A 14,705-nucleotide genomic window follows, 5' to 3' on the forward strand; every position below is an offset into this window, starting at 1 on the left:
TGAGCTCTGAATCTGAACACTCCCTTTATTTATTTAACCTTTCCGAAATAGCGTTCCAAAATACGACCATGAACAGAGTTTTAAGTTTTTCTAATTTGACGCGAATTCCCCTTGCCTCAAATGTTGGATGAGTAAGAAGGGGTTCTAATAAAAATACCTTTTTTGTGTAAGTATGTTTATTTATTGTGAAATAATATCACCATCATCTGGCAGAATAATAATATTTTCTCATCCTAAAGCTATACTTTGTAGATGCCGACCATAGCAGCTCATGTACCATATAATGCACATAATATGAGAACAGCAGGCAATCTTTTTTTCCTATAATACATGTACAGTAATAGTGGGCGATTGCTCGTCTTCCCGCAAGTGATTTATCTACCACAATTTATGTATAATATGTTCTGGCTCTGACATGCCGGGATTGTAATTGCCCACGAATCGTCCATAAATCAAATCCTTGTTCCTGTAACTCAGTCAGGTTTTCATCGCTCAGATCAATGTTGAGCTCATTTTTAAAGGATACGTTATCAAGGATGTGTTCCCCGTAATAGCTTCTTGCCTGCTTTAATTGATATAATATGCCAAGAGCGAACAAAAGCAGCTCTAGCTCTAGAACTCGTCCATATCAGCTGTCATCATCCTGAATTGATCACTTCTGCGGTTGTAATTATGCCGTTCTACGAGTTCTGACAATCTGTTTAGTGTATTATTCCTTTCATGTATAATCTCCAAAATGTCTCTTAGCATGTGGGTTTTCCTCAATTAAAACATGAAAGCGATTTAGTATGGTTGCCGCGATCCTAAAATAATCGAACATGCTTCTAAGAGCGCTATTATTATAGATATTACGCAGCAGTCGAAAACATCATTTAAATCTTCCGTTGACCACTTCAACTACCCAACGACAAATCGCAATCGGTCTTGATTTGTTAGTCTATTCTGTGGTTAACTGAGTCTCATTTGGATACTTTGTTTCTGGCATATGTGTTACATAAACACACGATTCGATATTTGCCACAGAATCGCGGAATCCACGGTCCAAAATAATGTGGTAAAACCAGTGGAACGCACTGTTTTCATTATTTCATTATTTATCACAAAATCGTCCAAAAGGGAGTTGCATCCGCTTTGTAACCATCAACCATTGAAATAATATCTGGAATGTCGTTTCAACGCCTTGCGTTCGAATCTCTCGTTCTTAACTTAACCAATACTGCGGCCAATATGGTTTTTCTTTTGTTTATTGCCAGGCTTGGTAAGGCCTTCAGTAATTCTGCAAACAGGCTTTGAGGCAAAACTGTTCAAAATCAATGATGTCTTGAGAAATACGTTTTTGTAGTGTTGAAAAAATACTTGTTATCTGTGCAGCAGTAAACTCTGTAGATGCATTGTCTTGCAAAGGCAGTAAGTACCACAGATTTTGCTCCAAATATTCACTGCATACACGCGCACTTTCTGGTATAAATAACTGTAGCGGCATAGCATGCGAAAAGTGATGTTTTCGGAAACCCGACGTCGAGATTCACATGTACAATCTTGGAATATGGTGCGCAAAGAAGACCTGGCAAATCCAACGCACTAGGTGTTGGATTTGGATTTTTGGGTGGATTGTCTTCTCGGTCAACCTGCTCTTCAACTTCTCGAATACGTCGTCGGTAAGTTCTTTCTGTTCTTTGCCAACATGGTCGGCAAATGAACTCAGTGGAAATAAAATAAAAAAAAACAAATCGTCAATGGGTCAGGCCGCCAATTTTTGCTGATGAATGTGGCGTAGAATGGTGGCGAATAATTTTAAGGGTAGTAATACACATTTTTTTTTTGAAAAATATATATTAGTCAACTAGCACTTAACACTTACACACACTAAAATTTCTTTCACGGCAATTATATTTACCATAAATTCATTTATACTTACTTCACCTATACTTAATGTGATAAACATTTATAGCACAATTTTTTTTAATATATTTAGGTATTTACAATATACATCTTCTATTGCTTTAAAATGTAAGTGGACACTAACCCTAATTTTGGTAGCGTAGTGGAGGTGGTGGATATCTGCGCCACCGGTGGTGGTGAAGTACAAATTTGGTGGCGTTTGTTCACTCCAACGCTATCGTGAAAATTCACAAGATATCTCTGGAAATAACGCTCAATTTGATTTGAACGATAACTGAAAAGATGGCTCACTTTTTCTCACATGGTACATTGAAAGTGGTTTGTTTAAAAGTTGTACTTACATTTTTATGCTCAAAAATCTTGTCTCGAAAATTCTGTGTACACGTGGCGACACTCACGTTCACATGACATTTGCATTCTAAATGGCGTCCAGCAAGGCGCTGGCCATAGACTATAGAAGCTCAATGTTGCCACCTCTCAATTTTTAATGCCCCGACTTCCAACTTTAAAAAGATAAGGCGAATATTGGTGGCGTTGACAAAGTGGCGCAGAATTTTAAGATTTCGCGACAAAAAAGATTTTAAAAGTTTTCAATAAAATTCTTTATTATGCACTTAGCTGCACTAATAACCAAATATATAATAACAATTTTGGCTTGGCTTTTTATTCCAAAAATAATCATTTTTGGTAGCAATGTAGCATTCGGAAGATTTAAGACCGGACGTATAGTTACTTATGTGCTAAATTAGGGCTGAACTGAACTAAACTCATAGATAAATATAATTACACTACCTATATACCTAATTTAGAATCCATGCATATAAATGATGGAAGTAAAAATGGCTGCCTGACAGGTATAGTGTTCCAGTGCTATTCTTTACCTGCGTGGGTTATTGCTAGGTACATAATTTAAATTTGTCACAAATCATACTATAAAACAAAAATGAAATAAAAAATTGGAGGTTTTATTTAATGAACTTTTATTATTCTTTTGGTAAATACATAGACTGGCTTATTAAATAAAATATTAAAGTAATATAAAAAATTAAGTAAAAGAATAACAAAAACGGTACTTCTCGTTGTGGACTTAAACTATAAACACTTTGTGTAATAACTTTAGAGACTATATTTATACAAGTACAAAAATCACATTTCCTTATAAGCTAGTAGAAGTTTTATACTTAATAGGCAATGATATTCTACTTATACAGATCTGTTACGTTCATACTATTTTCCGGCTTAAATCTCTTCCGAACAACATTGACAAATTTGACAGATAAGTGAAACAAAAGATACGAAATGCCATTTACATAAAAGAGACAGACTAAATAAAAGACGACCCAATTGGGTCGTATTTAAAGCTTCACTACGCGCGCGGTAGTAACATATCTGCTTTGAGTTTTTTTATAAAATATATCATTGTTAATAGGTGTTAAGAAAAGAAGATAATATATGCGTTGGTAAATAAGTTTTTGCTGTACCAAAAACGACGACGAAATAATGATACGACTTAATTTTAATAAATTGGATAATAATTTAAATTAATTGTATATTTGAAAATTTTGAGAACCACTGCATTTTTTTTAGTGCTTTAAGATCGGACTAGTAACTTGGCAATGGGAGGAAAGACCGGATCTTTTTTTACAGACGTCCTAGACGTAAACCAAGTATACAATCCTGGAGAGCACTTGCTAATTCTACACAGAATTCTACTTAAAAAACAATAAAATGATAAATACTCACCATAATTTAGCAACGAACTTTTGGATTGAAGACCGGATAGCCAAAACTTTACGAAAAATGGCACATTTTTTGTAAGCTCCGTTGCACGCGTCCTTTCTGTAACAACGCCGTTCGTTTTGTTTGTCTTTGTTTGCCTTTTTTCTTTGGAATTAGTCACTAACAAGGCTGTTTCTTGCTCCTCTTCGCATGTTAAACTTGCTTCTTCATCAAGTAAGCGGGCAGTCAAGTTAGTAATATTTTGCATTGCCGGGTCCAATGATAACCAAGCTTGACGAAGTGTTCTGTATTTAGCAGGCAAAGTACCAAGTATTTTCGTCATGATAGCAGTTTCGCTCACCGTTTCGCCGCTTTCTTTCAACTGTTTTGCCAGGTTTTCAACTTTAGAAACATGCTGTGCAATTGTATCATTGGGTGACATCCTATACTGATAAAACATTTCGTGTATTATCATTTTGTTTAGTTCATTTTTTTGTGCATATATGGACTCTAGTTTTGACATAATGTCTCCTGCCGTTTCACAATTTTCTATCAGAGTTATTTGATTTAGGTCCATGTTTGAGGTTATAATGAACATGGCCATCCCATCATTTTTGGACCATGTTCCACATTCTCCCTCTGGTTTTTTACAGTTATATCGATACCTTTGGCTTTCAAAGCACACTTTATTTGAAATTTCCACTGATGGAAATTGTTTCCGTCAAAATTCTCAACACACATTGACCGCGCGTCCATTTTGCCGGCCAAATTTTCGGTGCGAAATATTGTGCACTATTACTTTAAATTCACTGATCTTCAATTTCAGTACATGAACTGGGCCACATAACCTATTGATTACTATGATTAAGGTGGATTAATTGTAAATTATTTGTAAATGAAATTGAGATTTTCCCTTGCACAACGTAACACTTTATTTTTCATTAGACAAAAAGGGAGGAACCATAGAGCACACACAACAAGTAAGTATTGTGCCACAGAACACATAACATAGACAATTTCTTTTTTTTTTTATTATGAACTAAGCTGATAATATGTTAAATAAAATTATATATACTTAACAGGATCGGACACCGGTGTCGGGACGGACACATTGTATATATATTCACGTTTAGGAGCTAAGTAGGAAAGCTTTCAGCTTTCCTATCCACGCGGCCTTCACAGTTAACTGTATAGAGATAAATCGTGTCGCAGGTACGTTCCTGCTGCGCGACTCGGCGCAGGAGGAGCACCTGTTCTCGGTGTCGTTCCGCAAGTACGGGCGGTCGCTGCACGCGCGCATCGAGCACTACCAGCACCGGTTCAGCTTCGACTCGCACGACCCCGCCGTCTTCGCCGCCACCACCGTCACCGGACTCATCGAGCACTACAAGGTCAGTGCACGTTATATTGAGTCGATAACTTCTTAGGGACCATCCATAAATTACGGTATAAAGTACATACTTTATGGATGGGCTCTTATGTACATTTTAAGTAAGTTTATACGATCTGAGCTTGTATTTTTAATACATTACATCATTTTTTTAGGGTTGAGATTGAGTCCAGTGGATTATATTATCTCGGCCACATGGCGCCCCTTTTAGTTGGCCTTCCGCGCCCCTTTTTATCCGGCGCCTTGGGCGGTCGCCTAGCGTCGCCCAAGACCGCAACTGCATAACAATAGTTTTTTTCTACGTATGAATAGACAAAGTGACGGTAAGACAAAGGAAATCCGCCATTTTGTCACTTAAATCTGTCAGTATTTCCGTTCCTAGGATGAAGTATGCTCTGCTACGTAATTATTATTACCGTGTGTGAACGAAATCACAACATACGAAAACTGTAAGGAATGAAAAGGACGGAAACAACATTTTTTGTCTTTGTCAGAATTTCTGTTGGTCACAACTGTCACAAGGAAAACTTGCGACTAATAACTCAGTTGCGACCGATATTTACTTCGTTTATTTATGTGATTTATAGTAATTTATGTAGTGAGGAAAAGACGTAGTTGAGTTCTGCATAAACTTAACATGGTTATTTGTTATTTAACCGGCTGTAAAAGCCATACTGAGCCCCTTTCTTCTGTCCCTTTCGGGTGTACGCGCTTGGCAAATCCAGAGCATGCTTGATCCTAGGTCCATTCTGTCCCGTTTCTAATGTTGCATTGCAATGCTCCGCCTGCAGGACCCGGCGTGCGTGATGTTCTTCGAGCCGATGCTGACGGCGCCGCTGCCGCGCTCCGAGCCCTTCACCCTGCAGCAGCTCGCGCGCGCCGTCATCGTCTCCCACACCACATACGACGGTAAACCCACACGCGCAAGCACACAAGCAAGCAAAAAACGACATTAAGAACACGTGACCCACCACGCTGGTGCTGCTAAGTAGTCTCTCAAATCCGCAACTTAAAATTGATTAATTATTCGTTAGACGAGTGCTACCGCCAATAGCTCCTGCACCATCCCTATTAAACTCATACTGTCAGTAGAGAGCTTTTAGCGTCTGAAGTGGACTCTTTGTAATGTGTTTATTACGATGCAGGTGTGGAGCAGCTGCCGCTGCCGGGGCGGCTGCGCGCGTACCTCAAGGAGTACCACTACCGCCAGCGCGTGCGCGTGCGCCGCCTGGAGCCCGACGCGCCCGCGCTCGCCTGCTAGCGACGCCCGCGTCCGCCGCGCGCCCCGCCCCCGTGCGCCCCGCCCCCGGGAGCCCCGCCCCCGCGCCGCGCCGCACACCGCGTCGCGCCCGTGCAAACCATGACCTTCACGACTGTACGGTACTCCCCCCGCTACTAGACTAGCGCTGGACGAAGTGCCCCCTCGCTAAAGGCGCGCACTCACTTGAGACGCGACAGTCTTGAAGCCGATTTTGCTGTACAAAATATATTTTTTTGTGGTTGCGCATCTTCGTGTGTTTAGTGTAGTCTGTCGTGAGTGAGTGCTCGCCCTAAAAAATTCGCATGTGTATACAGAAGTTTTAAAATTGCGTGTTCCTGTCGCTCGTCGGACGAGGACGAAACACATTTAATTGTACAACATCTCCATGCACAGGGTGGATTTCTTGTTATTGAGGGCTCGTATTCGTATGGCAGTGACAGACGATGTGTGGAAATTTTTTCCCGAAATTTTATAATAAGTAGTATATAGTAGTAAACTGGTGCTCCTGAACAGTGATATCTCAAGATGCATCATGCAATAAAACCAACTTCAAAGTATTCTTTTGATGCGTGCATAAAGGTACAAGTTGGAAGCCGGCCACATGAAGCGGCAGCAGACGACGTGTCGTCGCGACACTACTGGTTTCTATGTATTTCTATGAATAAGTGTCGCTAGCTGCGGAGACTATTTCTTATGCCCGGGCCGCACCTGCGTAGTGCTTCGTGCTTAAAACGATACCATTGGACGATCTGCGTGTATCGTCCAATGGTATCGTCTCATAGCACAAAGCTTCGTACGATAGACGCATGTGCGGCCGCGGCAATAGAAATACATACAAACCAGTAGTGTCGCTGCGACACGTCGTCTGCGGTTGCTTCATGTCGCCCGCTGTCAGCCGGCACCTGTATAATAAAGAAACGTTAGTTTTACACCGGGCGTTTATTGGGACTCTTGAGACAGTTTAGCCTCAAGTCTGTACTGCATGTATTTTGTATGCAATAGTCTTAAGACTGACTTGTGACAAGCGAGCGCGTGCCCTACTAAAAATTTACTCAGCAGGTGTCGACTGTCGTTAATATAGCGAACCGAATAGAAATGCAAACAATTGACAGTCATCTCGTTGGATACTTTAACATTAAATTCTAAGGACCAGAGCCCTTTGTCAAAATGTATCAGTTTTGATAACAAGGTTAGATGTCAAATCCCATACATTTTCGTCATCTCCATCGTCTATTAACATTCTGATATGACGTGTGCAAAGTGTCGGATTTTGGTTGCATTATTTACTGTAGATACGTGCTAGTGGCGCCCTGTGCTCCGACCTTTACGCTATTTTTGGTCTTATCAACAATGCATACCATTCAAAGCGTCAAATGACAAAAACTCGGACTCTAATCATAGAAAAATGTTGAGATCGTTGTGTCAAAACTGGACAATAACACAAGAACGATCGAGTGTTATATTTTGTCGCTGTTAAGCATTTTTGTATTGACCCACCCACGAAAATAATTTGTCTTGAATTTTTAATGCAGTCTTGTTTTAAATCATCTACAGAACAATTAGTATGCACACGAAAGCTTAACAGCATCCTTTTATAATATTATGTTAACTGGAGGTTAAAACATGTTATTTTGCTATTGATTTAATTTTTTTATGTCAATTGATAATATATTGTGCTACTGATTTTTCATAACTTTTTTTTTATGAAATAAGGGGGCAAACGAGCAAACGGGTCACCTGATGGAAAGCAACTTCCGTCGCCCATGGACACTCGCAGCATCAGAAGAGCTGCAGGTGCGTTGCCGGCCTTTTAAGAGGGAATAGGGTAATAGGGGGGGGGGGGGGTAGGGATGGGAAGGGAATTGGGGAGGGTAGGGAAGGGAATAGGGTAGGGGATTGGGCCTCCGGTAAACTCACTCACTCGGTGAAACACAGCGCTAGCGCTGTTTCACGCCGGTTTTCTGTGAGAACGTGGTATTTCTCCGGTCGAGCCGACCCATTCGTGCCGAAGCATGGCTCTCCCACGTTAGTATAACTTTCGATTCTTGTCTTAAATTACTAAGATAGTTTGTTTCATAACATCCAAACCTTTTCAATAATTATTGCTGCTGTTTCAGAGAATAGCGATATCGTCTGACAGTTCCGATTCGAAACATTTTTTTATTTTCGTAGGGCAACATTATTCGAGATGCATTCTAAACAGTTTAAAACAAAACTCATCGTTATATTAAATTTAGCATTTCAAATGTATACTAGTAGAAGGTATAGTACAAAGTATCTCATACGTTCTACTGCTTAAAGCTAATCAGTAGTTTCATAAATTTCCTAAAGAGACTGTATTTTTACTATGTAATTGATAAAAGCCTTTGTAACATAATTTTTATTAGCTACTCGGATGAAATTGTAGTTTTATGATCCAAATCGGTTCGAAATGATTTAGAACGAGTTTCGGTCGAGGAAGCGAGTTACTATAATGTAAATATTAAGTAGGGCCACGACATGGCAATAAAACTTATTACTGCTGTTTTCTTGTGGTATTAAAATGGATAGTTAAATATAGCACGGTTACAGGATAGAGGACGACTTGTCATTTTAATGGCAACGCAAACCAATTTTTTAGTTAGGTTCGAAAATATTTTTTTACAATATTAAAACACGAGTTGGAATCTTTTCAGTTAAACTGTATTAAATTTTTATTTTTCTAATGTTTGTCATTCTATTACATACATAAGTATGTTTTAAAAGTTCACTCAATTATGAATGAGGTTTATAAGTAAGAGCGATCATTGGAAACGAAAGTTCTTCTCAAAAAATCACATTTATCCTTCGAATCCTCTAACGTACCTATTTTTAACATTGTCTTCCATTTTCGAACTAACTACATAGTTTATTTTTATAAATTACGCTGGTTTAAAATATTACATATTAAGTTTGAACTTGTACATACATTTTGAGGGATACAAGGGAGGAATTTATTTTATACCCATCAAATTGCACATAACACTAACATGCAGGTGTATTAAAAATTGTATAGATATACTTAGTTTACAAGCACGCGTCATGCCCGCTTAGTGTGACGGTTTGAGATTTTTTACAACGACAAAAATTTACTATTGAACAATGGTAAACTGAAAAAATTCTTCCAGTGTATCTTTTACTTGTGTAAAGTATGTATTATTATTTGTAAGAGATGAAATATTAATACTAGTGTATAAGGAATATTTAATTTAATAAATATAACTCATGATACAGTTTGTTTTTTTTTTTCTCTGGCTACAATTACTATAGTTACACGACATAATATTAAATGCTCGCAGTCATCTAGTTCAATTTGCTTTAGATTAAATGACAAGCGAATTTTTTGAACTATTTACTATACCATTAGCCGCGTACTGACCAAGCGAGCCGCCTCGCGCGGTAGTTGCTCGGTCGGTCGGTCAACGACGTCGATGCTCAAAGGCGCCTCGGTACGTTTGCGCGCGGTCTCTATTCGACTTCAAGTCAAACTGAGCGTCGATGCTGGCTCGGCCTTACGATGGCTCGGCCTTACGGTGGCTCGGCCTTGCCGCGCGAGGCAGCTTCGGATTAGAAAAATACAGACCGAAGCCTTGTGCGTTAACGCTTAGGAGTTAAGGTTGGATTTGCTATGTTCAGTTCGCTGCGATGCGCTTCGACTCTGTGCTAAATGCTAATATAAATTGACCCTAACGCTCTCGTCAAGCATTTACCAGCTTTAACTCCCCAAGTCAAGTGAGCGTAAAGAAGTTTCACTACAAAAATATCTATAAGTGAAATAAAACACCACATTGTCTAACATCCTCTTTTAATACATCAAATAAATAAAGTTCTTACACAATATTTCATTTATAATTAATTTTATTTAGAAGCGCATGCAAACTCCACATACAAGCTGCAACTCTAGGTACGTAACTTAAAGCTTAAATAATATGCTCGTTTTTACTGGTAACATGTACTTTTTGTGGATTTTGTTTATTTACAGATAAAAAAAAATATCCACCTTTCAAAAAAGTTTTAAGACCATCAAATTATAATTCCAGTCAATCTATCGACTACTTCTGTTTTGCAATTAGGTAAAACTATAAATTATACGGTAAATAAAGATAACTAGATAATATCACCAGTAAAAACGATGACAGGTAGGTTCTTAAAACTAAGAGAGATTTTGAAATAATTTGACATAAATGATACTTACAAATGAGAAAATCAGTGATTCGCTATACCTAGATCTCTCTCCTCTCTCTTATAACAAATTAATACTGTTATAAAATGCGTGAAAATGACCGTATGAAATCATATTAGTATACGGAATGGTTGTAACTGTGGCATAAATACTAAGCCCCTTAGCAATAAATATGTGCACGCAGCATTTATAAAGGTTCGTTGTCGTTGTCTGGCATGTGACTTTCGAATACCATTCTAAGACAAGCAAACCTTAGCCTGTAGCCGAGACGTTTTCTTTATCGCATCTTTACAGAATCACCGATCAAAATGTATGAAATTAACAGAAGACGAGTCGAACGTCAATGTCATATTAAAGACCGCTTATGTCAATTTCATACATTTTGATCGGCGACTCTATAAAGAAGCGATGAAGAAAAGGTCCAGGCTAAAGGGCTTTGTATATTCGCTGTGCAAATATTGAAGTTAATAAGGGGTAAGTATATCCTATACAATACTTAACTACAATTTACATTACATGATCCTACTTCTATACTTTAACAAAAGCAATAAATATAATTAACTATCTTATATTACAAAAGGACGTCGACGTTATTAAATGTTGTAAAAATTATCTAAAGTTACAGGGGGATTCTCGTAGTACCTACAGTTATTTAAATATTATTATAAAAGTGCTGTTCGTCGCTGATTGTCTTTTATATTCCTAGGTCTTAGGGTCAGTCACACCGAAACGAGAATCGCAAGTCAAATGGTGTGATTTAATATTTCAATTTTGTCATATTTTATGCATCGCCAAGTCGCACCTGGTTGAAACTGACCCTAACTATATTTATATTTTTATTATTGATTTCGTAATAAAATTAATTTTCCGTTTTATAAATTAAAACATGTCCTGAAACCTAAAAACTAGTACTAATATATTAATGTCTGGTGTATTTAAAACTTTAAAATTCAATGTAGCAACATTATTGGCAAGATATTTTATGGTTAGGCATTAAACTTACCGCTAAGAATTTTACAAGTAAACCTATGAAAGAGTATTGAATATCAAAACCAATGAACACAACGTAATCAATAATCATGTCATAATGATACTTATTTAAAGAGCGATTGAAATATAACTCTTGCAAGATCAACTACACAAATGTTCATTTAAACGTTTAAGTAAAAAAAAAAAAACACTATTGATGTGGTGCAAAATAAACCAAGAGTCTATGACCCCGCAGCTGATTTGTAAATCATTTTAAAAATTCATTGAGTTATAACTGCTACATATATCTCAATGTAAAAATTGAAATTTGTGATGTAAATAAATGCAAAACGTTTCTTACGAAATATTTTAAGTTACAATCTTACACTAACGGGTACATCATTATAGCTACGCGGTACATAAGTCGTTATGCTCGACACCTTGTAAAATGGCAGTTGGCTTGAGTATATTCGACGGACCTCCTCGCCCTATGGCAAATAAGTTAGGCCAATATTTCTTAGTCGCTTAGGCCATAAATAATGGTATACCTAGAAACTATTTTATAGCGCTTGTCTATTAAAATGACGCGCCCCTCCCGCGTCGTATCGTATTCACAATAAAAAAGTTTTCATTTATATCAACTAGTGAAGTGGTGGGGCGCGTCATTTCAAATTAGGTAAGCTTGTTGCGGTCGCCAACAGATTTGTTGAGAGTTGAAATAGAGGAAACCCAAACATCCATCGGTCTACGGTTCGAAAGTTCTCAATCTGCGATCGACAATATGGGATATAAAAAGTGTAATTCGTCATTTTCCTTGATATTAACATAATTCATGGTTAATACAATCGTAAATTTAAATCTGTTTTTATTGTCTATTGCATCGATTTAATTCACAGCGTGATGACAACACAAATATCCTTCTACCTTGGATTTGTAAGTATTCCTAATGTACTCTAAAGGTCAATTCAAGGCAAGGCGCGACGCGACGCGACCTAAATTTGTATGAATTTGACAGATGTCGTCAGCGTGAGACGTCTTGCGAATCTGTCGAATCGATACTAATTTATTAATGCATCTACGCGTCGCGTTGCGGTTTGAATCAATCCTTAGGGTCAATTCAGACCGCAACGCCACGAGGCGAGGCGAGGCGCGGCGCGGCATTTTGTATGGATTTGATAGATTTTGTGAGCATGAGACGTCTAGCGAATCTGTCAAATTCATATAAATTTAGAAATGCATCTACGCGTCGCGTTGCGGTCTGAATTGACCTTAGTCATGATGCATTCGCCACTTTCGATAACGAAGTTAGATGTCAAAAAGGTATGGGATTTGACATAACGCATCGCAAGCGCCAACACATTTTGCGATGCGTGCGATATCCCATACGTATCACATCTAACTTCGTTATCGAAATAGCGAATACATTTCGACCGAGTACTCTGGTGTTCAGACTTTTGATACATCGTGTGTAGTGTTTATGACTAGCGCTGAGCGAGCGAGTTCAGTGTAGAAACGGCGTGGTTTTCGGGCACTTCTTGCCGCACGCACATTTTCTTACAATTTCAATTTCTTTGGTGTACTTTTTACCATCGGGGCAGACCAAACGTATCTGAAAAATAAAAACTACTTATTAGACACAATTTTACTATTAACATAGTACCTACCTACTTAATAGCTATGTCCACACTGCGCTTTCGTCTTAAATTTTCGTCATCTTCTTTCATTCAACTTTCATTTAGGCGCATTCAATAATTGAATGCATAAACGAACGCAACGCCAACATTATCATTTTTGTTTTTTGGATACGGTCAGAGGGCATGCGTCGCGGGCATGCCTCACGTTCGCTGTTGACTGCGCTATAACGCATGCCCTTGACGAACAGAAAGAGGCACAGCGTGGACAAAGCTATTAGGAATAATATTATCTATCTTATTAAATAAAAACTAATCTTTACGATACCTGCTTAAATAGTTTGGGTCACCAGCCAAAAAGAGTAGGAGTTATACATATACATAAGGGTTATACAGTCAGTCTGGCATCAGTTTAGTCCATCAGCCTGATCCAGTATGGCGGTAGAATGATCGTGTAACCGTGTGATTGACTACCTGATCATATTTTTATTACGTACTTTCCGGCCATAATTCTGGCGTCAGCGTCAGACTGATGGACTGACCGTGTAACCTACCATCTAGGAACCGCTGCAATCTAAAGTACTTGTCAATTATTACCTTCCGTTTCTTGGTGCGTCGTGGCGCGCAGCAGACGGGCGCGGCGGCGCAGGCGCCGGTGCAGCGCGCGCCGCGGACCGCGCGCCGGCTGCGGCACCCGCCCTCCGTTATCACCTCGCGCGTCGCCTCCTATAACACACAGATGTGTTAATGGGGGTAGCACAATTATGAAAACATGATTAATGTTGTACAAATTAAATTAAACAAAGGTCAGGACCTTGCAGCTGATACTTGAATTACTTCAAACGATCAAATGTAGCTGATAGTGCAACGCCATAAGAATCATTTAGGGACCTATCAGTGTTGCGTTATTTGTGTTGTATTACGTTATATACACAGGAGGCGTCAGAACCTCGTCAGAATTCCTCCTGAGTGACTGACCGCTCGAACGTAGAATGCGAATGGAGAATGCTTGAACGCGTGACCGGTCTCTGTCTGATAGGTCCCTTAGGACATATTCAGAGGATAAGCGCTCAATGCGCGTTTTGATAACGTGCGTTTACAACATACCTTTCGACAAGTGGAGGCGGGCGGGGACGGCGGTTCAGCGGGGGGCTTGTGCGCGGGGGCAGCTGACAGACAAGTAGATACAAGTTAGTTGAAGTGTTACATTATGTGTTAGAACGAGACCGCGCTAAAGTGACACGACACGACGCGACACTTCACGTTCCAATTTCTATAGAACTGACGTTTGTAAAACGTCTGGCACGGCGTCGTAACGCTGCATTGCATTAGCGCGGCGCGACTCATGATATTACGCGCCGTGAGAACTGACAAGTCTATGGAAAGAATAGTGTCGTGTCGTATGGTCTCACGTTTAGTTATAACTTATGATCAATTACGGTACATAAACTTATTTACTGTAAGTAGTAACCCAAGATATTTTTTGGAAAACCATTTTCATCGGCAGCAGCAGCAGTGCTGCGCATTGCCGTTCGTGATCTGGTCATAATATACAAGTACCATCGAGGAAATTGATTCCTAGGCAGTTGACAGACCAACGTCAGTTGGGTTTGACGCAACGCGACCAAAGTA

General features: G+C 39.1%; 2 protein-coding genes across 3 annotated transcripts in view; one reads left to right on the forward strand and one right to left on the reverse strand.

Annotated features, from left to right (window-relative positions):
- The window catches only part of LOC121725581 (suppressor of cytokine signaling 5-like), a 69,164-nt gene extending 62,889 nt beyond the window's left edge, over positions 1 to 6,275 (forward strand). The window contains exons 10-12 of the mRNA XM_042112604.1: positions 4,834 to 5,012; positions 5,803 to 5,920; positions 6,157 to 6,275. Of these exons, the coding sequence (XP_041968538.1) occupies positions 4,834 to 5,012; positions 5,803 to 5,920; positions 6,157 to 6,272 (413 nt within the window). The 3' untranslated portion in view covers positions 6,273 to 6,275. The remainder of the gene's footprint in view (positions 1 to 4,833; positions 5,013 to 5,802; positions 5,921 to 6,156) is intronic.
- A 6,413-nt stretch (positions 6,276 to 12,688) lies between these two features.
- The window catches only part of LOC121725569 (protein slit), a 99,255-nt gene continuing 97,238 nt past the window's right edge, over positions 12,689 to 14,705 (reverse strand). For both annotated transcript variants that reach the window (XM_042112585.1, XM_042112584.1), the window contains 3 exons: positions 14,181 to 14,242; positions 13,671 to 13,799; positions 12,689 to 13,051 (listed from right to left, as the gene is read on the reverse strand). In XM_042112585.1, the coding sequence (XP_041968519.1) occupies positions 12,944 to 13,051; positions 13,671 to 13,799; positions 14,181 to 14,242 (299 nt within the window). In that variant the 3' untranslated portion in view covers positions 12,689 to 12,943. The remainder of the gene's footprint in view (positions 13,052 to 13,670; positions 13,800 to 14,180; positions 14,243 to 14,705) is intronic.

This window comes from Aricia agestis, chromosome 3 (assembly GCF_905147365.1).
Source record: "Aricia agestis chromosome 3, ilAriAges1.1, whole genome shotgun sequence".
NCBI lineage: Eukaryota > Metazoa > Arthropoda > Insecta > Lepidoptera > Lycaenidae > Aricia > Aricia agestis.